We start from the raw sequence: 27921 nt of genomic DNA, 5'->3' as shown, positions 1-27921 counted from the left end.
ATTATAAGTTTGCGCTCAATAAGGGATCCTAACTTATTGTTCCAGGTGATGAAAGAATAGTGGGCTGATGTTTTATTTTTATTGTCCCAACTAATTTAATGGAAATGTTCAGCTGATCAGTCCAGTGTTTTGGACCAGACAACAATTTGCATCACATACACAGCTAAACATGATGACTGTTAATTAGTATCTTGTCTAGGATCAAACACTAAATACTGTATACAGCAATATGTAATTTTCTGGTCATTATTTTAAACTTGTTAGACTGCATAAACAGTGGACTGTATGTACTTTAATATGGATACCTCAATGCTCTGACGATGGAGGACAGTGATTCACTGTGGCAACCCCTGAAGGGAAAAGCCGAAAGAAAAAAACAAGGCGAGGCTGTCAAAACGAAGATGACAGAACTGATTCTTTTACCATGCAGTAATTGGAAAGAATTAAATGAATGACTGTACTATTTAATGCTTCATTTGTTGATCAAAGTTCTGATACAAAGCATGTGCAGGAGGCCATTCTTTGTTTTGATGATGAAATGTGTACCACAGACAGTCAACAACAATTTGGGACAGCGAAAAAGAATGACTCTTCGCCTGGTGCAGTTTGCAAGAGAGACGTAATATAGTTCAGAAGATAATATCATTCTGTTGGAGCTGTGCATGACAAGTTCACTCACAAATCAACCATTACAAAAAAATCACCAGTAACCGATCTCAAAATCATCTGACACAAAACTCACCGGCCTCCGAAACTGAGTTCTGCTTAACTTGCAAACCAAATTTGTTGTTTTGTGGGAAGTCCACTGCCTGGAAGACTTTTCGTCCCTTTTCACAAAGTTCTCATGAAGATAAGTATTCCTTTGATTCAAAGGAAGTTGTGTTTGTTCAGAAAAACGTTTTGAGATGCAGTTGCCTCTTATGTACTCTGTTGAAATGTGAGCAATACTGTGCACTGCTACATTAAGCAGAGTTTGAAATGCAAAGCATTTTGTTCTTAGTATGATAAAGCTTATATGCTGCTAACTCCTAATGTAGTGCCTGTTGAGGTTACTTGGTATCTGGAATCGGTTTACTGCATGAATGTTTGAATAAGCCACCCCATTCTCAAGAAAGACATATGCATTATTTCACAAATCAAAGTTTAAAATACGCTTCAGAAAAACGTATAGCTAATTAAAAATACATAAAAACAGGTGAAATTAATTGCCACTCCTTAATAAAAATATTGTGGAGCTGCGAGTGTGACAGCTGTTGGTGGCAATGTTATGACGGGTACCGTAATTTAGTCGCTGTGCAGTTGACAGCCTGAGGTACACACAGCGAGGGTCTAATTGGGAGCTGCCGTTGTTCATTTGGTATTTGCGGTTGCAGCCTAATGAATGCCTATTGGGAGAACGGTAAATTCAGATGAAAATTTATATTTTGATTGCATCAGTGACACATGGCACACACTTTAATATTGTCTCATGACGTGCTGATGTAAAACACCCAAACGTGAATATTTTTTCCTGATGTTACCGGCAACAAAGTATCCCAACCAAGGACGGCATTAATCAGTATGAAGCTGCAGTGTCGTTCGGATAGAACAGTATTTCAAACTAAATACAGTACCAGAAGAAAATAGGCGCATCGACAGTACTGTAACAGCAGTACAATTTAGGCGGTGAAATGCCGCACTCCAGTGGTACTTAGTTCCACGGCCGTGTGATGGGCTGAGTTTCTCCTGAAACGTTCACGTGACTGTTGACATTCAGTACTGTATTTCAGTTCCATGTGATACTTAGATGAGCTGGTGCTGAACAAGATTCCCACACACACACACACACACACACACACACACACACACACACACACACACACACACACACACACACACACACACACACACACACACGCACGCACACACACACACACACACACACACACACACACACACACACACACACACACACACACACACACACACACACACACACACACGCACACACACACACACGCACACACACACACACACACACACACACACACACACACACACATTATACATAATTATTCAGTCTGTAACCACTGCTTGAGGCCGAGCAAAGTGAGGGTGCTCGATTGCCTTTGAGAACCTCTGTAGGATTGTAAGGAGGAGCCGCTGGATAGGTGTTGTTGATATAAGGAGGAGGGGATGACGGCTGACTCCTTTGCCTTTGTAGACGCCTCTGCGGCCGCTCACCGCTGCTGCTACAGCAAAGTACCAGTCCTCCGCATAAACTGAGGCAGGCTGATGCGTACCCGAGATACACCGCCAGGCCGATCTCGTATTTTATGCCACTTGGAAGGAAGGGGTCATAGAAATCTGTGATGACATCATTGGTGGTCCAGGACACCGTGGTCAAGCAGAGTAAACCGGAACAGAGAAAACATACCCCTCCGCTCAGGACTAAGGGGGACTGAATGAATGAGCCTCGGGCAAAGTAGGTGCACTTCATCCCCATCACAGAAACCACAATTGCCAGGACGGAGGTGACACAGGAGAGCACCATGAGTGCACGGGCGGCCTAATTGTGAAGAGGGAAAGCCATTTTATGCAACATGATTCTTTTCACTTTTATTCCATTGAAAAAAACGAACAAGCTCAAACTAAAGTCGACATAAGCAGTACTGTACCTGAATGTCCTCGGGAAGCGCCAGTAAAGATCTATACAGCTCACACTGGTAAATGCCCGTGCTGTGCCATACACATTCCATCCACAGGCCTTTCATGTAAGCAGTGGCCGTGATGATGTTTGAACCGATGTAAGCTGAGCTTCGCCAGTGTGGGAGCAAAGTGGCAGCTATAGTTCCCACAAGCCCAAGCAAGCTCAAGAAGAATCCGAGGAGCTGGACCTTTGTGTTGGCCATGTTTGATTCACTTGTAAAGACTCGCAAGCTGCAAAGTTCCATATGTAGTTTCAAATTCAAAGCAGATGGTGAACACATTAGGCATATTGTGAAAAAGTGCACAAAACAGCGACAGCGTTAGCTACATGTGCATAATATAACGAGCTGAATGAAAATTTTTGTTGATGCATTGTTTCTCAACACTTTGACAGAGGTATTTAATCTCGTAATGCGTGTATTATTGTGGTTGAATTTTGCAGTGTGGAAGGATTCCATACTGAAACACATTTTTCCTGCACTGTGGCTCTTCCACATTTTACGGCAACATGCACTATTTTCAATGCCTCTTCTCCTCATAGGTGATGTGGGTGAGCTGGAACCAGGCAAATTGCAGATCGTATATATGCGTCACACTTACATTCACACCTATGGACAATTCAACATTCCTTTTTGGGGGAATGTGGGAAGCAGTCAGAGAGCATACCGAGAGGAAATGTGGCGTTCAGATTCAAACCTATGAACTGGGCTGCCTACATGCTAAATCCTAGTCCACTGTGCGGCCTCGAATATGATGTTAAATAAAATAATAATTGATCAGAGTGAACACTACCTCTCATTTAGCTGGGTTTGGGTTTCAATCATTTGTCATTCTGTACTGCATACATGGTTTACGAGAACATTCGGAACACCTTTCAATATTTAATTTCAGTTTTACACGACAAATCCTAAACATGACAACATGTACCAAACCTGTAGTTAATAACAATATCCCAACAGTTCATTTGCATTCGGTAAAATGTAGCTGTCATTTTGCTGGAGAGGTGAACCTACTTATACTGTATCTAAAATACTGTACAGAAAAAAACTGTATAGTCTATAAAATACCTTTGACAACAGATGCATTTTTGAGTCCCTCAGGCTGTTGATGTAGTTGACTCTTCCAGTTAAGGACACTTCCTCAGTGGTAGAGTGAATTCCAGCGAGCTTACATTTTGTCACGGACTCTGAGCTATTCCTCAAGTGTGAAGCGAAGGAACGGAAACAATTCTGGCATCAGTCTCCACTGAGTGGCAGGTGTCTGCATCTGTAACTAATTAGAGCAGTGTTCAGTTTAAGGCTTCACTCAGGAGTGCACACAGCTCTCGTCTATTGCTAAAATCCTGAACTTCGCCTGCGGAGAGAAGAAATTAAACATTGACAGAAACCAGCCAGGCTTTGGAGTAGTGTATTGATATAAACCACAAACTTTGAAAATGCTCACATGTTCAAGTATTACGCCCTCTGCAAAAGTCTTACCGATTGTATCGTTTCTGATGTGATGTGACATGAGCCCACCTCTCACTTGCATGTGGGAATTTCACAGCAGCAAAACTGTCAGTTAGGTTAAGCATTTACCTCCTGCTGCATGTTTTGAACAAAAGGTCAAGGAGAAAAGAATCTTGAGAAACAATTCTGGAGTTTCACAACAATGGCACGCAAAATTTGGCACTGGCCAAAATGTTAGCACTTTCATATCACATTCTGTATAAAGTTTATTACGCTCAGTTAAATGATATAACACATACAATAGTTGAACAACAAGAACACTAACTAATACAATGGAACCGTTAAATTGGGAGACAATCAGGAGACTCAAGTGGAAAAAAAGATGTTGCTTTGGTCGCTGTAAAAAATTGCAAACATTTTTTTAAGGGATCAAAGTAGAAGCTTTTATGCAGCTATTTACTTTCTCAGTTGTGTGGCATACATGGATGTTAAAATGTCAATTAAAATAATTTTGATGACAGAACCAGCTTTTCAAGAACAACTGTGGGTAAAAGCTTTCAATTCTGATCGTGCAAACAGATCGTGTTCAACTCTGAAGGTTCCACCATATTATTTTTTTCTATACTGTATTAGTTTTCTACCATGTCAAATAAGATAAATTAGAAAAACAAAAAACATGATGGAAAAGGACTGAATGAATGGCGACGGTAAATGCACACCTGAACATCTGCCTCATCGTCATTGCGACGCAAATGATACATTCGGTCTTGAAGCCATCCACACATTGGTCTGAAACTAGAGGTTATGTAGAATTAAAAATGGTTTACATTGTGATGGCCTGTTGTAAATATACCACATACTATTGAACACAAATTTGACACATATGAGAGTAGTACTTACGTTGCAGTCCGCCCCACGATGTCATTAAAACAAAAGTTATTCTCTTATCTCTTGTTAACAACATTGTTGCCCTTCCTCGTCCATCTACAGCCAGAGGTCCACACCCTGCTAGAAAAAGACAAATGATTTTGTCCCGCTCTTCTCTGAATTTGGTTGACTTGAAAAGCTCAATTCTGAGGCGACAAATCTTGTGCAAACCGTGCCTGTGGCCTGGGAGACATCATTTAAAAGTGGAACACCTAATAGTATTAGTTTGACGGAATAATCCTGTGATTAGCAACTGACTGTAAATGTTGTGCAATCTGCTCTAAGCAAACACAATGTAATTGGGTGTCCTGAGCTACAAATATCATTTGTCTTGTGATATACAAATCTTTGGAGACATGCTGTAAAAGACACCTCATCTTACAGCAGTGTTTGAAATAACGTCTGCTCGGAGGGCTGCGTACAACCTTTTTATGTCGGGCGAACAACTTTCAAAACGTCTCGGCCTGGGTGGCCGACAACTTCTTCAAGAAAAAAAAAAAGATTATTTTCAAATCAAACGTTCGATTTATTCAATAAAGCAAAAGCTACCAGCAAACCGCTACAAGCCACATGGACTCATCATTCTAAATGCATTTCAACAGTAGCCAAAATGGAACTGTATAGTGCCACTTAGCAGTTTTTTTTACGACGATACTAGTGCAGCGTATTCTACCGGAAACAAATTCCTTGTGTGTTCTACATACTTGGCAATAAAGATGATTCTGATTCTGATTTCAAAACTCTCAAGTACACTTTACAGTCACAGTATAATCCGAAGCACGAAACAGGCTTCTGATTGGCTGCCATGCTTACAGAGCTTATAAATTAAACTTTACATTTCTCACCAACCGCACTACGTGCTGATGGATAAAAGAGCAGATATTCCCACACATATTAAAGATCAACAATGTGGCAATTGTGTTTATTGATGATCACTTCACAGGGACGGTTGATTCCAGGTCAGAGACCAGTTTTATTAGTAAAACCACATGTAAAATATAAAATTGATAAAAATCAGAGGTTGGTGCCTCGGGTGCTATATTCTTTTTAGTTTACATTTGGTATAATAAGGAAACAAAATGCAAAAGAAATCACCTATTAAAGCTTTTTTGGGGCGAGAACATTCATTGTCAACAGTTTGCGTGTTTAGGAAATTAAGTATGCAGACAAAGCAAATTGTAAGATTTTGAACTTCTGAATTATTATCCTGTGAAAACCCTTTAGGCATTTTTTCAACATATGCCTCGTGTGACATCTGCTCATCAGTTGATCTGCACTGGGTTTGTTTATTAGCCTAGCATGTATGCATCCTTTGCTCATTAAGTTTGGTGTGAGAGCCCAAATTCTATAACTACTCACTCATATTTAATATATTTCCTGGCACTTGATGAACAGAACATATTATGACTGAGAAATAGTGTTGAACTCAACTCAAGTGGAAAACCGCTGTTTTCGTCACTTGATCCACATTTTTAGTCCTGGTCGTTGTACAGTAACTCACAGGTGACTGATAACATTTGTCCAAAATTTACTGTATTTAAAGGGTAACCGACGTCACTTTTTTGTTTTTTAACTGACACCAGAAAAACGTTTTATAGCATCTAAAATACCCAAAACATGCAGTATGATATTTTTTGTCAAATGCAAAACACCAATAAAAATGCCTTAAAGTGTCCAAAATCTGCAAAAAATTGAGCTGCGAATTGGGCATTTTCAGAAAGTCCCGCGCCCCTTTCGTGACATCACGCCAATACGTCTTGTATTGCTTGTGAATCAAAACAATGGCTTCAGATTCGGAGAATATGCTTTCTTGTTACATATCCAGTTATGAATATGATTCAAATAGCCCTGATGAGCGAGCATACATGTTTGCAATCGATTAAAGAATTTATTTGGGAAATTTTGAGGCAAACGGGCGGGGGGTAATGTCTCACCCAAGAAGAGGCAGAAAAATGGCGACCAGCTCCGGTGAGGAATGAATCAGCTCGTTTCCACAGGCTGATACTATCTTTCCATGGAGTTTGCCTTTATCTGCTGGTGGCTTTTGGGTGTAAGACATGGTTTAAAAAAACAGTACAGCAAAATACATTGACGTGATGGAAAGACGCTACAATGCGTCTTTTTTACAGTCCTTTTCTGACGTCACGTACGGACTCGTCACCAACTCAAAAACAAGACTTCCTGAATGTACAGCGCGAGTCTTAAAACGTAAAATATAGCTATATGCGGTGGAATCTTATTAAAATACGCCCAGTAGAAGTAATTTGAAGCCATTTTACAAATTATGGACACAACTTGTCCGGAGACGTCGGTTGTCCTTTAAAGCATGCAATAGAATTAAACATTAGACTTCAGGTTGTAACCAGGTAACAACCAGTTTTTCTTTTTTAAAATCCAGTACAATACAGGGTTTACTTTTCATATATAATACCGTTTTAACAGCTGTATTCAACAGCTGTTTTGTTTTATGGATTAATGTACAAAATCCGATTCTTTTGTGCAAGGTTTCATTGAGTCATTGTTATATTACTTGTTACTTTTCCAATAATACATTATTTAGAATTAGGGAAAAAGCAAAATGGCTTTTGCTAATTTTTTTTTTGTACACTACTATTGGTTATCGTTCTGCTAATAAGGAGAGCTACGTATTTATTTTTGGGGGAGTCGCACAATGTGTAACAAATTTACAAACGAGCCTCTATTTAAAAGTTCATAGTTTGGGCTCACTATTCACAGCAGATTCCTTTGTTCTCTGAAAGCAGTCGACGTCATCAGATAACGCGAACTCATCTCTCCTGTATGTGTATTTATACTGTACCGGTAAAGCTACTTTATCAAATGTTTGCGGTGAAAACTCCCGCAAATGCTGTGTCATTTATAATGCGGACTCTCGCTTAAAAAGTTCAAAAACAATTGATAACGTTTTATACTACATATAACAATGGCGTTGTCGTATTCCTGATAGGCGTAGGTGTGTAGATGTGTGATTAAAAAAAAAAGAAAACAACAAAACACATGGAAAAAGCGATTAATTTTAAGTACATTATGGTGACAATGTATAGGTAGATGACAAGCTAGCAAGACCAATTAATCTACACTATTTAAACTTCAATTCACAGTGATTACAAACACCAGGAAATAATGGCGGACTGTGAAACGGTTGGCATTTTACAGTCAAAAATGGCGAGAGGAAGAGCAAAAAGGTACAGCAGCCCGAACCCGTCCCACTGGGCTCTCCGTCCGGTCGCCGCCAGAACTCGCAGTCAGACGAAGGACAGCAGAAATTTCTTCCAGAAACTTCCGATGGAGGTTTCTCATCTGATTCTGGGCAGCCTGTCTGGTAAACACGTAGCAGTTTGCTACGAATAAACAGAGATTATATGTCAAGTTTAAACGTATTCGTAGATTGAAGAGCAAATATACTTGTAAAAGTATGGGAAAGCACACGCACCGTGTATACAATAGAAAAAAAAGCCACAATTATAAATATACATGTATTGCTCGTGCCAATGAAAATAGAGTAGTAGTAGTAACTTTTCAAATGGATTAAATAAATATTTTTTATTATTATTTGCTTTTCATTCTCGATTAAAATGTACTTTTAAAACATGTTTTCCAGTGCTCGAGGTGAGTGTATTGTGTTTAGCCTCAAAGCAGATGAATGGCTATGTCATGGACTACATCAGCAGCCTGGCATGGAAGAGCAAAATGATGCACCAGAACTTTCATCACACCAATTGCCCTGAACAAGAATGTTTCGACAGACATTTCAGAAACCTGGGTGAGCAGTTGGATCAAAATCAATGCATCTTATACTTTATCTTAAAATCAATGTATCTTGTACTTCATCTTCGTCTTGTCATGGATGTGTGCGTGCACATGCAAAAAGTACTCCGACATTGAACATTTGGACAAATTTAGGAAGGGAAATTAAGTTCCCTTATAAAGGTACATCCAAGTATTTGTAACATAGCTATTAATGCTTTTCCATTGTTGTCTCAGGCGTATTGTTCAAACGTTGCACCATGTTACTACCTACAAAGGAGAGGCTGAAATGTATCATGCACAAGTTTTCACAAGTAAGAGAGCATAAAAAAACACACCTAGTTATGTGGAATAATTATTATTTTTTTATGATCTATTGTCAGGTTCCTTGTTCCTTGCGGGAGACTTGTTCGGCACCAAATTGCATTGGTTTATCCAGATATGGAGTTTTTCTGCAGGTGAACTCTAAAGTGATGAATGGATAGATACATGTGAAAAGAAATGTCCCAACTTTATCTTTGAATTGCTTTCTTTTGCAGGCCATAATTTCAGGGTGGGATGAGTTTGAGTGCCAAAGAGTGTTTCATTTCCTTTGTGAAGTCACTGATTTGCTGCATAAAATTGAGGCAGTCGTCACAACTGGGAAACCTGGTAGGGTGCTACAATGAAAATTAGCTCAAAATAGTATCTAAGGGTTTTAGACTTGTCTGCACAAAATATATGGCCTATAGTTACTTGAGTGGCTCATACACAACCCTGACCCCAAACCCATAGAGCTAAATGTTTGTGGACACATTCTGTACAAATGTTGTCAACAGGAATAAAGACAATTGATTGGGAAGTACAGTGATACGTCGGCTTACGAACGCTTTAATTAACAAACTTTTCACCTTACGAACATTAAATTCGCGAGAATATAATCTTGGCATACAAACTAGTTTTCAGCGGACAAACCACACAGCGCCACGGTGGCTGGCGGACTAGTTCACGGCAGATAAACACCAAACCACACAGTCAAACAGCGCCACGGTGGCTGGCGTACTAGTTTTCCACACCCCATTTGAGTGCAGACGTGATTTGCTATCGAGTGGAGTACTTTCGCTATTATGGGATCAAAAAAGACCCCACCACAGGTTAGTGTTCAGCCAAAGAGGACACAAAACAAAATTACGGTCGAGCAGAAGAGAGATCATCGAGAAACACGAACGAGGTGTGTGTTTGTGTGACATAGCATTTCACTACCAGTATGCTAAGTCGATCATTGCTACGTTTGGCTATGGGTGTTTCTATGATGTCTAAGCAACGGTCTCAAGGAATAGAAGAGGCTGAAAAACTTCTGTTGATTTGGAACTGTGACGATCGCTCGAGTGCTAGGAGGCAGACCTCGAGCGACGGACTTTTGGTGTTAGGGAAGGACCCGAAATACACGGCGTGACAGGCTTGGGTGGATAAAGAGTCTTTACTGGAAACAGCATCAAATAATAACAAACAGGGATGAGTGAAGGAAGATAACTGAATGATAGCAGACCTGGCAACACGGACGTGGAAATGGCAATGACCAAAAATACTCCGACGGAGACGGTAGAGAGCACGAGACAGATATAGTCAGAAGGCACCATCAGTGAAATGACAATCAGCTGTGGGAACCCAGGTGTACGATGATTGGAGGGGCCGTCTCCCAGGATTGGCGGAGGAGGTGACAGGAGGGGCGGGGCGCGCCCCGGATGGCAACGAGATGTGACAGTGCCCCCCCCTCAAGGGACGCCTCTCGGCGGCCCCCCAGGCTTGGATGGGTGAGCCGCATGGAACGCCCGGGTGAGGGATGGGTCGAGGATCCAGGCCCGTGGGACCCATTGACGTTCCTCAGGTCCATAGCCCTCCCAGTCGACCAGGTACTGCACTCCTCTGCCCCTGCGCCTGGAGTCCAGTATCTCCCGCACGGTGTAGACTGGTCCGTCGTCCAATATCCGGGGGGGAGGTGGGGGGGCGGGCGTGGGGGCTAAGGGGCTGGTCTCCACTGGCTTGAGGAGGGAAACATGAAACACGGGGTGGATCCGCATGGTGGGTGGTAGCCGGAGCCTCACCGAGACCGGGCTGAGGATGGCCTCGATGGGGAAGGGACCCGTGAAGCGTGGGCCCAGCTTGGCCGAGGACCCTGCCAGCCGAAGGTCCTTCGTAGATAGCCAGACCTCCTGCCCGACCTGGTAGCTGGGTGCTTGCCGTCGATGGCGGTCTGCCACCCGCCGGTTCCGGGATGCGGTGCGTGACAGGGCGTCCCTGGTCTCCTTCCAGACTCTGTGGGCCCGTCTGAGGTGATGATCGATAGACGGGACCTCCACCTGGCCTTCCTGTGTGGGAAATAAGGGCGGCTGATAGCCACAGGCGGACATGAATGGGGACCGACCTGTGGCTGCGGAGACCAGGGAGTTGTGGGCGTACTCCACCCAGGGTAGGTGCAGGGCCCACGACGCCGGGTTGTGGAGGCACACGCACCGGAGGGCCGCCTCCAGGCCCTGGTTCTTCCTCTCCGTCTGTCCGTTGGTCTGGGGGTGGTACCCAGACGACAGGCTCGCCGATGCCCCTAGGGACCGACAGAAACGCTTCCATACCTTGGACACGAACTGCGGTCCCCGATCCGACACGATGTTCGTCGGAATCCCGTGGAGACGGACGACATGGTTAACCAGGAGTTGAGCCGTCTCGGTGGCGGACGGCAACCTGGTTAACGGAACGAAGTGGGCCGACTTGGAGAATCGGTCCACTACGGTGAGGACGACCGTCTTGCCACGGGAGGGGGGGAGGCCTGTCACGAAGTCGACGGAGATGTGGGACCAGGGTCTGGACGGAACCGGTAGGGGCTGGAGGAGTCCGGCCGGGGGCTGGTGGGAGGCCTTTCCACGGGCGCAGGTCGGGCAGGCCTTCACGAAGAGGGTGATGTCCCTCCTAAACCCCGGCCACCAGAACCGTTGGGCGATGAGTTGGATCGTCCTGTTGACCCCCGGGTGGCAAGCTATCTTAGATGTGTGCCCCCAGATGAGCACCTCAGTGCGTAGGGGGGGGGGGACGAACAGGCGATCCTTGGGACAGCCCCTGGGGATGGTGGTGGTTCCCTGGACTTGTTGGACTTTTCTCTCAACCTCCCACCTCAGGGCGCCCAGGATGCGCTGGGCCGGCAGGATGTTGGCGGTGGTCTCCTCCCTTTCTGCCGGCTCATGGATACGGGATAGGGCGTCGGGCTTGGTGTTCTGTGACCCTGGGCAGTAGGTGAGAGAAAAGTCAAAACGGGTGAGGAAGAGTGACCATCGGGCCTGCCGTGAGTTAAGTCTCTTGGCCGACCGGATGGCCGCCAGGTTCTTGTGATCCGTGTAGACGGTGAAGGGGTGTTTAGCTCCCTCAAGCCAGTGTCTCCATTCCTGCAGGGCCAGGACGACCGCCAGCAGTTCCCGATTGTCGACGTCGTAATTGGCTTCGGCGGGGCTGAGCCGGCGGGAGAAGAAGGCGCAGGGGCGTAGCTTCTGGTCGGTGGGAGAGCGCTGGGAAAGGACGGCCCCTACTCCGGACTCGGATGCGTCAACCTCGACCGTGAACGGGAGATCCGGGTCGGGATGACGCAGAACGGGGGGGTTGGTGAAGGCACGACGGAGGCGGTTGAAAGCCCCCTCAGCATCGGGAGTCCACCTGAAAGGGAGCTTGGTGGACGTGAGGTTAGTGAGGGGGAGTGCCTTCTGACTATACCCGCGAATGAAGCGGCGGTAGAAGTTGGCAAACCCCAAAAACCGCTGAAGCTGCTTGCGCGTCTTTGGGATCGGCCATTCCACCACCGCCTTGGTTTTGGCGGGGTCGGCCCTGAGCTGCCCCTGCTCCACCACAAACCCCAGGAACGACAGAGAGCGGACATGGAAGTCACACTTCTCTGCCTTCACATAGAGCCGGTTTTGCAGGAGCCGCGCCAGGACCCGTCGGACGTGTTGCCGGTGTTCTTCTGCAGAGCGAGAAAAAATAAGAATGTCATCGAGGTAAACAAAAACAAAAACATTGAGGAAGTCCCTGAGCACATCATTAATTAAATTCTGGAATACGGCCGGCGCGTTCGTGAGCCCGAACGGCATCACCAGGTATTCAAAGTGCCCTAAAGGCGTCTTGAAGGCTGTTTTCCATTCATCCCCCTCACGGATTCGGACCAAATGGTAGGCGCTGCGAAGATCCAATTTAGAAAAAATGGTGGCGGACTGAAGGGGCGCAAAGGCCGAATCCATGAGGGGGAGAGGGTATTTGTTGCGGATGGTGATGTCGTTCAGGCCCCGGTAGTCAACGCATGGGCGCAGGGATCCGTCCTTCTTGTCGATAAAGAAAAACCCTGCGCCCAGCGGGGAACGCGACGGCCGAATGAGTCCTGCCGCTAGAGAGGAGTCTATGTAAGTGCTCAGGGCTTCCCGTTCCGGTTGTGAAATATGGTAAAGTCTGGAGTCCGGTAATGGAGCCCCTGGCTGCAAGTCTATAGCACAGTCATACGGTCGGTGGGGCGGCAGGGATTGGGCGTTGTCTTTGCTGAACACCTCCCGCAGGTCGTGGTAGCAATGTGGCACGCCTTTGAGGCAGATGGCCTCGGGCGGGCCACCGCGGGAGGGGTTGCGCCCTGCCGTAGCCGACCGCAGGCAGTTAGCGTAGCAGTAGGGGCTCCAGCCCTGAATGGTGGGGCCCTCCCAAGAAATGGATGGGTCATGGGCCTTGAGCCAGGGGAGACCCAAGACCAATGGCGCGTTCCGGGAGGGCATAACAAGAAATTGGCGGTGCTCCACATGGTTGCCTGCCACTCGGAGCTTAAGTGGGGCCGTGAGGTGGGTGACCCGGGCTAATAATCGGCCATCCAGGTCGACGATCTCCTTAGGGGGAAGGAGATCTAAAAGTCGGCAGCCCAGCAGGTCGGCCAGGTGGGGGTCGATAATGCACCCGTCGGCCCCCGAGTCCACTAGTGCCCGCACTCTTTGGGAGCTGGAGGGGCCAAATAGTTCACTCTCCAGCTCCAACCGTGTGGCTCGTGTAGTGGATTTAGCCCCCAACGGATTCCGTTTCGGCGGGGACTTACATTGGCCGTGGGTCCTAGGCTGGGGGCCTCGGGTGCGACGAGCCCTCGGGTTGGCGCGGTCGTCTCCCCCCCCTATCACCATCGGTTCGAAGAGTCCCTCCTGGGGCTGCGCGCGGTCGCTGCCGGGTGTGGTCGACCGAGGTCGGCTTCGGGGTACCTCGGGCCGTCGGTCGCTCAGCTCCTTTCGCCGCTCTCGAAGACGCTGATCCAAGCCGATGACAATCCCGACGAGGTCGTCGAAGGTGGTGCCGGCGTCGCGGGTAGCCAACTCATCCTTTAGGTCGGAATTCAAGCCGCGACGAAACACCCCCCTCAACGCTCGGTCGCCGTAGCCGCTGCCAGCGGCCTGGATCCGGAAAGCGACGGAGTATTCTGCGGCCGAACGGGCCCCTTGGACGCAGTCGAGGATTCTCCCTTCCGCCTCGACCTCCGTCACTGGATGGTGAAACACCCGGCGAATCTCGGCTACGAAGTCCGGATACGAGGCGCACAGCTCCGGTCGGGACTCTCGTACCGCCAGCACCCATGATTCGGCTTCGCCCGCGAGCAGGCTGGTGATGAAGGCTACCTTAGCCTCATCGCTAACGTAGGCGTCAGGATGTTGTTCAAACACGAGCGCACACTGCATTAGGAATTGAGCGCAGCGCTCGGTTTCGCCTGCGTAGCGTGAGGGTTGGGGTAGCGGGGGCGTGCGCCTGCCCACGGGCGGGGGGGAAGGATCAGAGAGGGTGGCGATGCACTTTTCCATCTCCTTGAGGCGTTGAGCCAGCGAGGTAGTGGCGTGGCACATTTCCTCAATCGCCTGGGCCAGCTGGCTCGAACGCTCCGCCTCTTGTACGAGGGCGGTAAAATACCTGTCAACGCCGGCGGGGTCCATAGGTGGTCGGAGTATTGTGTGACGATCGCTCGAGTGCTAGGAGGCAGACCTCGAGCGACGGACTTTTGGTGTTAGGGAAGGACCCGAAATACACGGCGTGACAGGCTTGGGTGGATAAAGAGTCTTTACTGGAAACAGCATCAAATAATAACAAACAGGGATGAGTGAAGGAAGATAACTGAATGATAGCAGACCTGGCAACACGGACGTGGAAATGGCAATGACCAAAAATACTCCGACGGAGACGGTAGAGAGCACGAGACAGATATAGTCAGAAGGCACCATCAGTGAAATGACAATCAGCTGTGGGAACCCAGGTGTACGATGATTGGAGGGGCCGTCTCCCAGGATTGGCGGAGGAGGTGACAGGAGGGGCGGGGCGCGCCCCGGATGGCAACGAGATGTGACAGGAACGAAAAGCAGCTAGCACGGGACAGTGAGTGAGGGTATTATCGCCGAGAAAGCATGGGAACTTCACTCAGATATCATCAAGAGGCAACTACATCAAGGACCATCACAAAGGTAAATAAAACGACTTTATTATGTAGTACAGTTTATTTCTTTAATTACAATACAATAGCACATTTATTATACATAAAATAAGGTCTATTCTATGTAGGTGTAAGGCTTATTTAGTAGAAAATTATGTTTTATGGGGACATGGGAATGGATTATTCTAATTTTAATGGTTTCTTATGGGAAATAAATGTTCGGCAGATGAACTTTTCGCCTTACACAACTTTCTGGGAACCAATTAAGTTTGTAAACTGAGGTATCTGTACATGATTAAGTATTGTGAAGAATATACTCACTAGTTCCTTCCAAGAGTTGAGTAATTGCTGTCTGGGGTCTGATTTGCTGAAATAAGTTGTGTCACCTTAGAGTCCAAACAGCACCTGAACAAAATAACAAAACACTTTTTCAGTCCAAACTGTTTTTTTTGCGGCTCCTTTGCTCCAGAATACTTTTCATCTACTCAGCAGTACTTTGAATCTCCCACTTTGGTTTGATGAGGTGAATCATTTCCATGTGATGAATCTGCAAATTACACATACATCAGGAATGGGGAAAATTCTATGTCATGGGACTATACCTGTATCACGACGCCCTCTGTGTCTGCAGGCCTGAAATTCTATGAAGAGCTAGAGATCCGCTACTTCTGCCGCAAGGTTCTACTCGACTTGTCACCGAGCCAGTCAGACTGCCAATTTTGGCTCCTTCAGCTCCTAAAGCCCTGGCCATTGGTCAGCCAAGCACACCTCCTGTTAATCCTATATGGACCACATCTGACTGAAGGTAAGGTAACTGTCCTTCAGCCAAGTCAGTGCTGTAAAACAGTAGGTCAGCAGGGTTTTCTCCTTGCAGGCCCCATCGGTTGGCATGATTTGGTGGAACGAGAGCTGCCTCAGGATGCTCTGTGGAACCTGGCCCGGGCCATCCTTTTGCTCTTCAACAAACCTGAACTGAGAGACTGGACATTGCAGACAACACTAGCAGTCTTTGAGACGATAATTAGTAACACCATCTGTTTTTTCCCCCAAGATAAGCGCGATGAATGCATGAATCAACCATGTCCATATATGTACATGCTAATTTGGTTGCCCCCATGTTGTACTTTTGCAGTCATTCCTCAGCCATGGCACTTGGAGAATATTGCCCGCCTCTTGGTGGTATGTGGCAATAAATTATGCTACACTGTCTTGGCAAACAGGGCTCAATCTGGATTAATCAAAGACATTGCCAAAGTCATTGTGCACATTATCCTGGTAAGTTGATTTTTATTGTATCATTCAAAAATAATGTCACAAGCAATTAGGAATACTGAAGGGAAACGATAACTTTGTCACTGTTTGCCAGCCTTTAAAGGACAACCGATGTCACTTTTTTGTTTCCTAACTGACATAAGAAAAACATTTTATAGCATCTAAAATACCCAAAACATGCAGTATGATATTTTTAGTCAAATGCAAAACACCAATAAAAATGACTTAAAGTGTCTAAAAAGTACTTCAATTTGAAAGCACAAGGTCCCGCCCCCATGTTTGGAGAATATGCTTTCTTGTTACTCATCCAGTTATGAATATGATTCAAATAGTTCTGAAGAGGAAAGCATACATGTTTGCAATCGATTAAATTGTGCCATTTTGAGGGGGGAAATGTAGCACCGAATGTGTGTCATCTTGGGGGGGGAAATGTAGCACCGAAAAGAGGCAGAAGAGGGCGACAAAGCTCCGTGGAAATCTCAGTGGAAACGGGCTGATTAAGTCCTTACAATTTTTGTCAGTGAATATCAAATAGATGCTCGGTGCCACACACAACGATTCACCATCGCATTATTTATGTGTTTTCCTTCTAATTTCGCCATCAACACGGATCAGCGCGAAGTTTTCAGACCAAACAAAGTACAGTGAGACCTCAACTTACGAACTTAATTGGTTCCCAGACAGAGTGTGTAAAGTGACAAGTGTGTATCTCGAAAAAAAAAATTCCCATAGGAAACCATTAAAATGGGAATAATCCGTTCCCGGGTTTCCATAAAATATACTTTTCAACTAAATAAGCCTTAAAACTACACACAACCTACCTTATCCTATGCATAATAAATGTGCTATGGTATTGTAATTAAAGAAATACACTGCATTGTATCATAAAGTCACTTTATTTACATTTGTGATGGTCATTGATGACTTGATGGAATGGCGTTGGAGGTCGAAGGTCAAAGGGACTTGCTGTTTGGAAAGAGAGGCACATTACATCAGGACTGTAATTAAAGAAATAAACTGTGCTGTAAAATAAAGCTGTATTTACCTTTTTGATGGTCATTGATGGCTTATGGAAGGAGAGTCACAGAAGGACTGTTGGTAACTTAACCACTGGTGTGGCTTCTCTTTGCTTGTTTGGAGACTCCTCATCCTTTTTGCTGATTAAAAACCTCTTAATTGACACCTGTTGCTTTCTGACTTGTAAGGTGTTACGAGGCTGAGGCATCACATTATCGTTCATCATGTTGATGATTGTCATAGCCAGTCTTTTCTGGATGGAACTCTTCGGTAAAAGCCTGCACATCATTCCACTTTGCCAACATTGCCTTCCCCTCCTCGCCCTCAGATGTTCTCGAACCATCCGTTACGGGCTTTAAAATCCTGAATAAGCGCCGAACTTCCAGGTTGGCGCATGGCGATATCGGCGTGAATTAGCATAAAATAGCTTTACTCACGCTGTCGCCGGATAGCTGCTTTTCGTGAATCCAAATTAACAGAAGTTTTTCAACTTCTTCGATTGCCCGAGACCGTCGCTTTAAGAGCATGGAAACACCTTTTGCAACAGACGCACCTTTGATAGTTTCTTTGATGCGAAGGATGGTAGCGATGGTGGACTTAGCATAGCCGCGCTCTGTCGCTAAATCACACAAACGCACACGTCGTTCGTGTTTTTCAATTATCTCCTTCTTCTCAGCGACAGTGATTTTATTGTGTTTCTTCTTGGGCTGAACACGAGCCTGTGGTGGTTTTTTTTCGGTGCCATAATCGTAAAAGTATAAACAAAAAGCTGCAAGGAGGCGATGGACGTGTGCATTCAATGAGAGGGGGTGTGCAAAGTAGCGTCGGCTGGAGCGCTGTTCGGTTGCCGAAGATCACTCCGCCAGAGCCGAAGGTCGTGTGCTTTCGTGTTCTTCCGCAGAAGATTATGTATACGCACTTCCACCGAAGTGCGTAAGTTGAAAATAGTTCTTATTATGAGGCTTAATATTCATAAATTTGACGTTCGTATGATGAAAAGTTCATATTATAAGGCGTTCGTAAGTTGAGGTCTCACTGTATTGCAAAATGCATTGAGGTGATGCAAGGTATGTCCTTTCTCGCTGAGGGGAGTTCCTTCAGTGACGTAGGGTGAAGACTCGTCACCAACTCAAAAACAAGACTTCCGGAATATTCAGCGCGAGTCTTAAAACGTAAAATATAGCTATATGCGGTGGAACCTTTGTAAAATACGCACGGTAGAAGTCTTTTGAAGCCATTTTACAAATTATGGACACAACTTGTCCGGAGACGTCGGTTTAAAGCACACCACCCATTCCATTATAACCGAAAATATCAACAAAAGTACTGAAATAACGACAATCTGAATCATGGATCCACCGTTGTTGCAACAAAACTACACATTTATTCTAACTGTCAACTTCTTTTTCGGTATCCGGTAATTGAAGGTCTGTGAAAAGGATGGCTATGAGATGAATTGGGTGGTGCATTTGGTAAAGGAGCTCTACATTGGCTTCTGCTCAGAAGTCCAAAAATTCACTTTCATCCGCCATTTCGAACACATGTTCTCAGACATTATCGCCAAGTCTTTTTTCATGTATGAAGATGGTAAGTCTAATCAGTGCACCTCTTCTTTAAATGACACACAACCAAAAATATCTTAATAATTCGATGTATTTTCAGGAAATCGTCTTGATAACGGGAACTTTTCCACAGACACATGCCTGCTCCTCGATGCCAATGCTCGATTTCATGCAAAACTTCTCCACATGTTGCTTAGATAGGAACGATGCAATCTTAGTTCATGGAGTGATTTTGTGTCGGTTACATTTCAGTGATAAATTTGTTTATCGGTTTAATGACAACATTTCAAACTTATTTAATTATTAAAAAGGACAATATTTATTGGCATATATTTATTTGCTTTGACCTTGTATATAATTAAGGTTTTGATGCTGTTTAAGCTTGTTCATATTGGACAATCATTCCACAGTTGGCCTTTGCCACAAAAATGTGATGTGAAAGTTTGTAATTTAAAGCTGTATTATTAAATAACTGGTCATGAAAATATAAAAACAGAGTTTGTGCAATCTTTAAAATATGTAGCCAGACTTTTATTTTCACCCATGATAAACAATATACAGTAGAAAAAAGAAAATGTATGAAAACATATTACAAAGACTAATATGGTAGTGATATTGTTGCAAACAGGTCGATATGTTGTTCAAACTGTACTTAATCGTTCTTTACTATTATAATTTCAGACATGATATTACTATAACGTGTTCACATTTGGCATTAAAAAAAGTTTGACGCAAGCCTAAAAAGTAACAACATAGTTTCGTACAAATTTACTATTGTTGGAAAAACAATGTTTCAACATTCACTGAAAATGTTTGTCTTTCAACATGAAGGTGGATTAATGTCATTCCTGATTAAAGGTTGAGTGTCCAACCTTCTCCACTGGCATTTCACTCATTCACTTGGCCATCTCTTTGATATGACCTAGTTTAAGAATAAAACAAACAAACAACAATCTAAGTTTGTTAAAGCTCCCCAGTCTTTAGATGGACACACACAATTGGATTTTCTAAAAGCAACTTTTCAATGGATGCCACTGAACGACATTTAAGGTGAGGTAAGGGTACATTATTTGTTCCTGGAAATCATCCCTTGAAGGTATTTTTGACTTGTTTATGTATTTTTGTGATTATTGTTGGGCATTATTGATGTTCGTCTTTAATTTATATACAGGAGCACAAAACTGCTACAACACCAATCACTTGGATATCAACACACAGAACTGTGATAACGTACTTACTGTGCAATTTGTTCTACGGGTATGAAAAAAAATACAGCATTGTCAAGAAGCAGGTGGCATTATTCATTAAAATAAAGTAATATACCCATCTATTTCTCAAAGCTGTGACGGTAGTATAACATTATAAATTACCTTGGAGCCAGTCCATCCCCTCCTTCAGACCTTCTCCCTCGACAGCATTGCTATCACTAAGGGAAGAAAACAGCAGGTTGAGAATTTAATCACTTCACAGCGCACGTTAACTTTCACAACTTGGAACATTTAAACCTGCCTAGCTCTTCATCCCTCTGCCTTCCATCTGTCTAATGAGTAAACAAGCTGGAAAACATGTATAAAAAGAGACAAACCTGTATGCAAATGTCAGTCAGGTTCAAGTCTATGCAGCTCTCATTGCCAATTTATGAATAACCATTTCATTTCCTTAAAAAACAAAAGTAGAGTTAAATATGAAGTATTACCAGATGTGCCAAGGTTTGTCTTTGATATTCTCCAAACACAACATCTGGGAGACCTTAACCGACGACATGGCCTCATGGAGATCCATCTTGTTTGCAAAGAACAACACAGGCAGCTTTTTACTGCAAATATCTGTGGCAACACAGTGGAAAAGTTAAACCCCTCAGTGAATATGGAGGCCAATTTATTTCTTTATTTTATTAACAGTGTTATTAAAGCAAGATAACTGCGAGACTAATAAAGGCAAATCCATCCATCCATCCATCCATCCATCCATCCATCCATCCATCCATCCATCCATCCATCCATAACAGTCTGTTAAGGTCAAATCTTAGTGTTTACATGGTTATTGGAACCTGTCAACCTGTACGTTTGTGCCGTACAGAGTATGTTTATTATGCATTTTAAGACGCGTACGGCGTACAAGAAAATCTGTACGGAAAAACGCAAATTTGTCTTTTGTGTCTATGATGTATGATACACTTAATTGTTAGGTGCCTTTCATGCGGACTATGGAATCAGGTGTGGTTGCACATTTTATTATTCATCAACTTTGTATTTTTTTGCTGCATGCGCAATACCCGCTGAAGGGATCACAGTGGCTGAAATGTGTATGCTCAATATTTAAGGCTTGTCAATTTTCACTCACTGCTACAACCTGTTGGTTGTTAATTGTATCTCCCCGTAGTGGGAACATGTGTCTTCTCAATCATCCATCCATCCATCCGTCCGTCCGTCCGTCCGTCCGTCCGTCCGTCCATCCATCCATCCATCCATCCATCCATCCATCCATCCATCCATCCATCCATCCATCCATCCATCCATCCATCCAGTAGTGGGAGTACGCAAATTGCAGGGCACAAATGGGACTATTGTATGGATTTAGTAGCCTACCTCCATGGCTGAGAAGAGTATCAAGCTCCTCTTTGGCAACAACCATTCTCAGTTTGTCACTGCTGTCGATGACAAAAATTATGGCATGGCTTTCTCTGCAGAGGATACGAGGACATATATTGATGAGTTGGACTGATTATAAGAAATGCGCAACACTGTGTGTGCATACTTGTAGTAGTGTTCCCACAAGTTTCTGTATTTGTTTTGGCCAGACATGTCGAATACTGTAAAGGAAAGGCTGCTCATGCAGAGGAAGAGAGAGCGAGAGAGAGAGATAGGGGAGGAGAGAGAGACAGAAAGAGAGAGAAGGAGAGAGAGGGCGGGAGGTGGAGAGAGAGAGAGAGAGAGTACGGCCACATTAGAATCATATGAAAATGGGGGATATACCAAGCAGTTAAAACAGGAATCTAAATGCAATATTCTACCTTGAGCTCTTAAACTTTTCAATGTTGAAGCCAATGGTTGGGACTACTTCTTGTCCTGGTGTCTACACCGAATCACATAAACAACACAGACAAGTAATGACAAGTGTGTCAAGGTGGAAATATTGGATTGCAAATGTGATTGGCTTTACCTGGCTAACATGTTTCCACTCCTCTGAGAATGGGCCTAAGCAATTTGAATGCTGAAAACAAGCAATCACTCAATGACTGAAATGCAGCGCACTAGAGCGAACTTTTTACTGCTGCCCTGCCGTCTGTTCCAAAAGGCTAAGTTTAGTTAGTGAGGAGAATTACTTACATTAGCTGGTTTCAACTGGTTAATGATGGTAGTTTTGCCGCTGTTGTCCAGTCCCAAACATAAAACATTGACTTCTTTCTTCCTGAGGCCAAGCCAGCCTGACAGTTTATCTAGCAACCCCATTAATCTCAATTGATGTCACACTTTTGAAATATACAACATCGCCCCATTAATTGTTTTGTTTCTGGAAAATAAAAAAATAAAACCCGGGGCAAACAAGTCTGTGCTCTGTCTTTTGGAGTGAATACTACAACATGCTGAGATGTTGCCTGCACATCTCATCTTGCAACAGCTAATCCTATTAGGACGAATTAAGATCTGCAAACCATGTGACCTGATCATGGTTGTGTGGGCCTCCCTGTGCCTTGCCACTGAAGAAAAGACAGGAAGCAGAGCTGGAGGCAGCAGAGCTGAAGATGTTGAGGTTTTCTTTGGGAGTGACCAGGTTGGATAGGATCAGGAATGAGTACATTAGAGGGACAACTCATATTAGATGCTTTGGAGAGAAAGTCAGAGAGGCCAGACTGAGATGGTTTGGACATGTCCAGAGGAGAGAGAGTGACTATATTGGGAGAAGGATGCTAAGTCTTGAACTGCCAGGCAGGAGACCGAGAGGAAGACCGAAGAGGAGGTTTATGGATGTGGTCAAAGAGGACATGAAGGTAGCTGGTGTGAGAGAAGAGGATGCACAAAACCGGGATAGATGGAGGACCCCTTGAGGGGAAAAGCCGAAAGGAAAAGAAGAAGAGTGAAATGCGATGGTCTGCTTCACAACAGTCACAACAACAGCAGCTGCTGTAGATAATCTTAAAGCCTGCTTTGGTCTTCCGGTCTACACGGTTTGAGTTTATAAGGAATTTACCCTTTCAACAGATCACCTTTCAAGATGATTCATAGTGCAACAGCGCCACTTCTTGGCTGAGCGGCGATTGTTTGTTCTTTTTATCAGTCCAATAAATAACATTTGACGGATGGTACTGACAATAGATGTGTTAGACCATAAAAAAGGTTTTTGGCCACTATTGTTTGTGTAATGCTTTAATGACGACAACACATAAACTTGATTTCTTCTTGGTACACTGATCATCTAAGCTAATGCTGACCAGAGTTAAGTTTGTTACGTTTTCACTTTTACTCTTTAACTTGTTAATTTTCATTAATTTATCGAGGAGGTTTGTTGTATTTATTTAGGGTTTTAGGTCTCATTTTTTCGTATTAGTTTTAGGGTTTTTTTCTTTAAAATATGGAGTGGCAGATAAAAAAAGATAATGAATTATTTTGTCAGACTTTTGTTCAGTTACAAGTGGTTGGTACAAAACAATATTAACAAAGGAAAACATTTTCATCATTCAGGCCCATTAAACTCATGTCACACGATTATTATCCTCACCTAATACACTGCCTCTACTCTATAACATTTGTTTGAAAACAGTTGAGTATTTTTGCAAAAATCCCATTAACTCTATCTGTCCCACTGTAAGTCTTTAATTGTCAAAATGACACAAAAATAATCAGACAACGCCAGCTCGCAAAGCAGGACTTTTACACAGGAATTTTAAAAAGAACTGCTTATTTCAGGTTTAATTCTTGACTTTTACGCACATAAAAAATATTTCCAATAATACAAACTGTTGTGCCAATTTTTTTCATTCGCTATTTGAAAAAAAGCCAAACAAAAGAGCCAACGTTTTGAGCTTTGCCGATTTATTTTGCAAATAAATATCTGAGGTCAACTGCCCCTTTCAGTGTGCAAGATCTACAACATCTCTTTGGAAATTATAAAAAAATAAAATACCATAAATGTAATCATTAGTATACTTGTACTTTGTACAAACGGACGTTCTTACATTGCTCAGCAGTAGAACATGCTCAACAAACAGCATCAGATATTTCCATTGACTATAGATGGTTTTGTGCCAGTGAATGTGAATTTAATGTACAGTACAGTAGATACTCTGTGTGTGCATGTGTGTGTGTTTGTGTGCACGTGTGTGTGTGTGTGTGTGTGTGTGTGTGTGTGTGTGTGTGTGTGTGTGTGTAACCATTGCATTCCTGATGCCTGGCGGCAATCAAAAACTGAATGGAGCTGTTCTCTGCAGCCAGTTTCTTTTTTATTCCTATGGATCAGGTCTTTAACTGGATTTAAGGGATACCATAGGTCCTTAGATTCCACTGAAACATGTTTCCTTAAGTGTGAACAGACTGTAAGGCATACGAGTGTGTACATGTTAATGTTGCTCGTCAGGCAAGATACATTAAGATGCTGCTGTTTATGTTCGTGCTCGCTTCGATAACTGCGTCATGAATTGGAAAAGCTGCCAGTATCCAAGGCTCCCGTGATTCCACCAAGAAAGCATACTCATATGCAGTACATATTTATATCAACCCTTAATCACATTCTTTTCCCCAATGAAGATAAATAATTCCAATGGCAAGCATCTGACGACATGACATCAACTACTGCAGATCCAAAGGTTTTCATTTCAGACTACAATTATGTACACTTGATTCCTATATTGCCACAAATTCCACAACCTTTACATGATAACAAGGTAAGCACACAGTGGCCTAGCAGAATAACCGTAAAACGCACCCAGTGGCCTTGCATTGGATACGCAGTAAGTTCTGATGACTGCCAGCTGTGCTAACGAATAATACCCGAAGTATTTGATATAATCCTGAAGAACCATAAAAGTCTATGTTATTTGTATAAATATTTGTTAAAACGAAATAATATACTTTATTAATAAGTTATCTCAACATTCATACTGTAAGTTAAGACAGCAGTGAGTTTTCTGCCGGGCAGCTCTTAAAATCCACATTTTAAATAATACTGATGCTGCTCTTGTTATTTTTTTCCCTTCAAGTCGGCAAACCATAATCTTCAGTGAGCTCCATGTTTTTTTGGCTCCCATTGCACAATTCATCTCTTTATGAGACTCTGAGGTGACCGCATCATTATTGCTGATCTGACATAAATAAATTTGAAATAACATTCAGATTCACTATAGGCAGGCCTTTTACACATAGATCTGCCCATATTGTTTACTGTATAGGTATGCAGTCATGATAATAATTAACAAATAGTCGTCGATATACTTTAATGTTCAATAAATCTTCTTGACTTGCTTCTCACCATTTTCTTCTAGTATTAGTGTACCGAACTCCGAAGACGGAGAGTTGAGTAGTGCACACACCTTCACGTTAAATGATCATATTACAAAATGAAAAGTGGTGAGGGTATATATATATATACTTTACCCAAGAAAAAAAGCCCAAAAATCAGCAGATCATGTTCATAAATCTACACGTCTAAGATAACGTACCTCCACAAAAAAAAAAATACCGCAGCTGGAACAAGGCATTACATTCCCCTATAAGTGAAGGCCTGGGCCAGACCGTAAAGTCTTTTGGGCGGTCTAAAAATAGTCTGGTCAGACCAGCTATTCTGGGTAAGTGGTGCTGAGTAGAAAAAGGGTCTGAAAATAACTGCTCGCCTGGGAGGCGTTCTGTCCAGTCCAATGACGTCCTTGTTGTAGACCGTCCAAGGGAATTAGTCTCAGGCACAGGCTGTGAAGTGTCTCTAGACTTCACAGCCATCTGCTCCACCAATGCGGTCCCAAGTCACGTGAAAGGGCGACCTCATACGTGGAAGCCTTTCTCCTGTTCGTGCAGTAGCTGGAGGTGGAGGTTCTGTATGTTGCTGATAATCCTCCGTTGGTGGCCGATCAGATCCACCCCGATCCGCCTTACATCCCTTGATGGAGAGAGGACACGCATACATGGACACAAAAATGCGCGAGTTGCATTACAAATGTAGATGCTCTTATTGGAAATGAAAAATCAGCCTTCAATTGCGAACAATTGGGAATAAGCCTTGTAATCAAAAGCAGAATTCAGGTGTGATGTGTTACAGTATGAGCAACATTTCAGCTCAACAGGGAGGTTCATCACCTCTAGTGGACTTTTAAACGAAGTCTGAAAAGATGAGTAATACTACTTATACAGTTGTTGTGTTAAATTCATACTGTCTCCTTGTTATCTAATTGTTATCTAAACAGATTATTTTCTTACAGACAGTGGCATTTTTAGGTGTTCAATTACCTTACATGTTTCGGTGTGTACCTGCACCTTCCCTGGTTGTGAATTTTCATTTTTAAATCAAGTAATTATATCCTGTCTGTTACTGATACAATATTAAGGCAAAATGCTCATATTTATTTCATGTTTAATTCAAAAACAAACTGAATGTTAAACATCACTGCTAAAAATATATCTTTATGGATAAGCAAAACTGGTTGTGAATTTTAACTTTTAAAATCAAGTAATCATATCCTGTCTAAGTTACTTTCAAAGTTGAGTACCGTATTTTATGGAAAGCAAAGCACACCGGATTATAAAGTCCACCTTCACTGAATTATAGACTTTATTTTTAAAGTTTTCCATACATAAAATGCACCCAATTATAAGGCACACTATAAACGCATGACATGTTTTAAAACTTATTCTCACATATAAAGTGAAAAAAAATCAAGGCTTTTAGGTGCGCTTTATAGTGCAGAATAGTATATGGTAAGTTATTTAAGGTAACTATGATAACACTGGTTCGTACTGCTAACACTTTCCCATTAGGTTTGTGATGTGTCACGTTATTTCGGCTAGGCTACTCACTCGATACTCATCCTTGCTACAGAATCCAATGTGTTGTAGCCCGCTGCCATGAAGTTACTTTTGTATTGACTCATTTTGATAGAGTCCAGCCAGTCGCCAATTGAGATAAACAGTGGGTAGTCCATTTCATCCACAGGAGATTCAGGTAGGCTAAAGTAATCAAAAACACAATATGATCAGACACTGGCAGCCTTTTTATGAGCATCTTGAATTCAGAACATACCAGAATGGCAGCTTTTATGGCTCGGAAAAGTGCTCTAGAAACAGCACTGTTAGATTTTTTAGAACCATACAATCATCATGGTACATACATCCATAAATAGAGGGTGTCCATTGCTCTTCCATAAGATCCAATCTCAATTAATGCATCAAGATAATTATTGTACACCAAGGTAACCGTTTGTCTCCTTTCCAGTGCCAAATGGAAACAAATACCCTCAAGCTTTTAGTTATTTGTCAGGAGTACACAGGCAAACATTTAGAAAGGTATACTGCTCTACTATCAAGGCATTTTACCTGTAAGTGCCTACCTCTGAATGTCCTCTACCAGTGGTAATAAACTGCTGGGGTTGCGGATGAGTTTATCCAAGAAAGAGACGACATCTGCAAATCTGGGCCGATGACTTCTTTCTGTCTGCCAACAGTGCAGCATCAGTTGGTGGAGGGCCACGGGGCATCCCATAGGTGCTGGAAGCCGGTAGCCCTCCTCGATAGACAGAATTACCTAGACATAGAGGAGGGTTATCAGATTTTAAAATTATGCAGCTTTTGGATTGGACCCATTAGGC

General features: G+C 43.4%; 4 protein-coding genes and 1 long non-coding RNA gene across 10 annotated transcripts in view; 1 reads left to right on the top strand and 4 right to left on the bottom strand.

Annotated features, from left to right (window-relative positions):
- Positions 1-139: 139 nt before the first annotated feature.
- Positions 140-5336, bottom strand: LOC148894715 (claudin-14-like). 4 transcript variants are annotated; one of them, XM_089003071.1, is made up of 6 exons: positions 5037-5326; positions 4856-4931; positions 4167-4271; positions 3756-3960; positions 2658-2919; positions 140-2548 (listed from the first exon to the last, which is right to left on the bottom strand). In XM_089003071.1, the coding sequence occupies exons 5-6, from the start codon at positions 2889-2891 to the stop codon at positions 2042-2044; spliced, it is 741 nt and encodes a 246-aa protein (XP_088859197.1). In that variant the 5' UTR covers positions 2892-2919; positions 3756-3960; positions 4167-4271; positions 4856-4931; positions 5037-5326; the 3' UTR covers positions 140-2041. The 4 variants fall into 4 exon arrangements, with proteins under 4 accessions (XP_088859197.1, XP_088859196.1, XP_088859198.1 ...); XM_089003073.1 differs by lacking the exon at positions 4167-4271 and having other exon boundaries at positions 2095-2321; positions 2417-2548; positions 5037-5336; XM_089003070.1 differs by lacking the exon at positions 4167-4271.
- Positions 5337-5878: 542 nt separating this feature from the next.
- Positions 5879-19371, top strand: LOC148894713 (F-box only protein 47-like). Its single transcript, XM_089003129.1, has 8 exons — positions 5879-8403; positions 8683-8844; positions 9066-9142; positions 9212-9286; positions 9368-9479; positions 15914-16557; positions 18999-19158; positions 19234-19371. The coding sequence occupies exons 1-8, from the start codon at positions 8205-8207 to the stop codon at positions 19332-19334; spliced, it is 1530 nt and encodes a 509-aa protein (XP_088859255.1). The 5' UTR covers positions 5879-8204; the 3' UTR covers positions 19335-19371.
- Positions 8285-15981, bottom strand: LOC148894714 (uncharacterized). Its single transcript, XR_016115839.1, has 3 exons — positions 15885-15981; positions 15604-15687; positions 8285-8422 (listed from the first exon to the last, which is right to left on the bottom strand). It is a non-coding gene; the product is annotated as an uncharacterized LOC148894714 (long non-coding RNA).
- A 291-nt stretch (positions 19372-19662) lies between the features above and the next one.
- Positions 19663-22730, bottom strand: LOC148894712 (ADP-ribosylation factor-like protein 6). Of its 2 annotated transcripts, XM_089003127.1 has the most exons (9): positions 22463-22730; positions 22296-22346; positions 22147-22208; positions 21891-21959; positions 21722-21816; positions 20830-20959; positions 20504-20559; positions 20372-20384; positions 19663-20055 (listed from the first exon to the last, which is right to left on the bottom strand). In XM_089003127.1, exons 1-9 carry the CDS (start codon positions 22583-22585, stop codon positions 20022-20024), a joined length of 633 nt encoding a protein of 210 aa, XP_088859253.1. In that variant the 5' UTR covers positions 22586-22730; the 3' UTR covers positions 19663-20021. The 2 variants fall into 2 exon arrangements, with proteins under 2 accessions (XP_088859253.1, XP_088859254.1); XM_089003128.1 differs by lacking the exon at positions 20372-20384.
- Positions 22731-25709: 2979 nt separating this feature from the next.
- Positions 25710-27921, bottom strand: part of LOC148894711 (ephrin type-A receptor 6-like) — a 164456-nt gene continuing 162244 nt past the window's right edge. For both annotated transcript variants that reach the window (XM_089003194.1, XM_089003196.1), the window contains exons 15-17: positions 27664-27857; positions 27134-27283; positions 25710-26219 (exon numbers count right to left, since the gene is read on the bottom strand). In XM_089003194.1, the coding sequence (XP_088859320.1) occupies positions 26105-26219; positions 27134-27283; positions 27664-27857 (459 nt within the window). In that variant the 3' untranslated portion in view covers positions 25710-26104. The remainder of the gene's footprint in view (positions 26220-27133; positions 27284-27663; positions 27858-27921) is intronic.

This window comes from Hippocampus bargibanti, linkage group LG08, assembly GCF_051943395.1.
Source record: "Hippocampus bargibanti isolate YZ-2025 linkage group LG08, ASM5194339v1, whole genome shotgun sequence".
NCBI lineage: Eukaryota > Metazoa > Chordata > Actinopteri > Syngnathiformes > Syngnathidae > Hippocampus > Hippocampus bargibanti.
This window is presented reverse-complemented; position numbering and strand designations above follow the sequence as displayed.

Excerpts from the sequence above, each read along its gene's own strand:
- LOC148894715 (XM_089003071.1), bottom strand. The coding sequence starts at position 2,891 with ATGGCCAACACAAAGGTCCAGCTCCTCGGATTCTTCTTGAGCTTGCTT. Across the intron at positions 2,549-2,657 it reads CGCTTCCCGAGGACATTCAG|GCCGCCCGTGCACTCATGGT; the intron begins GTACAGTACTGC and ends CTTCACAATTAG.
- LOC148894712 (XM_089003127.1), bottom strand. The coding sequence starts at position 22,585 with ATGGGGTTGCTAGATAAACTGTCAGGCTGGCTTGGCCTCAGGAAGAAA. Across the intron at positions 22,347-22,462 it reads ACCAGTTGAAACCAGCTAAT|CATTCAAATTGCTTAGGCCC; the intron begins GTAAGTAATTCT and ends GCTTGTTTTCAG. Across the intron at positions 20,560-20,829 it reads GACAAACCTTGGCACATCTG|TGATAGCAATGCTGTCGAGG; the intron begins GTAATACTTCAT and ends TTCTTCCCTTAG.
- LOC148894713 (XM_089003129.1), top strand. The coding sequence starts at position 8,205 with ATGGCGGACTGTGAAACGGTTGGCATTTTACAGTCAAAAATGGCGAGA. Across the intron at positions 9,287-9,367 it reads GATATGGAGTTTTTCTGCAG|GCCATAATTTCAGGGTGGGA; the intron begins GTGAACTCTAAA and ends TTTCTTTTGCAG. Across the intron at positions 19,159-19,233 it reads TTTTTTCATGTATGAAGATG|GAAATCGTCTTGATAACGGG; the intron begins GTAAGTCTAATC and ends ATGTATTTTCAG.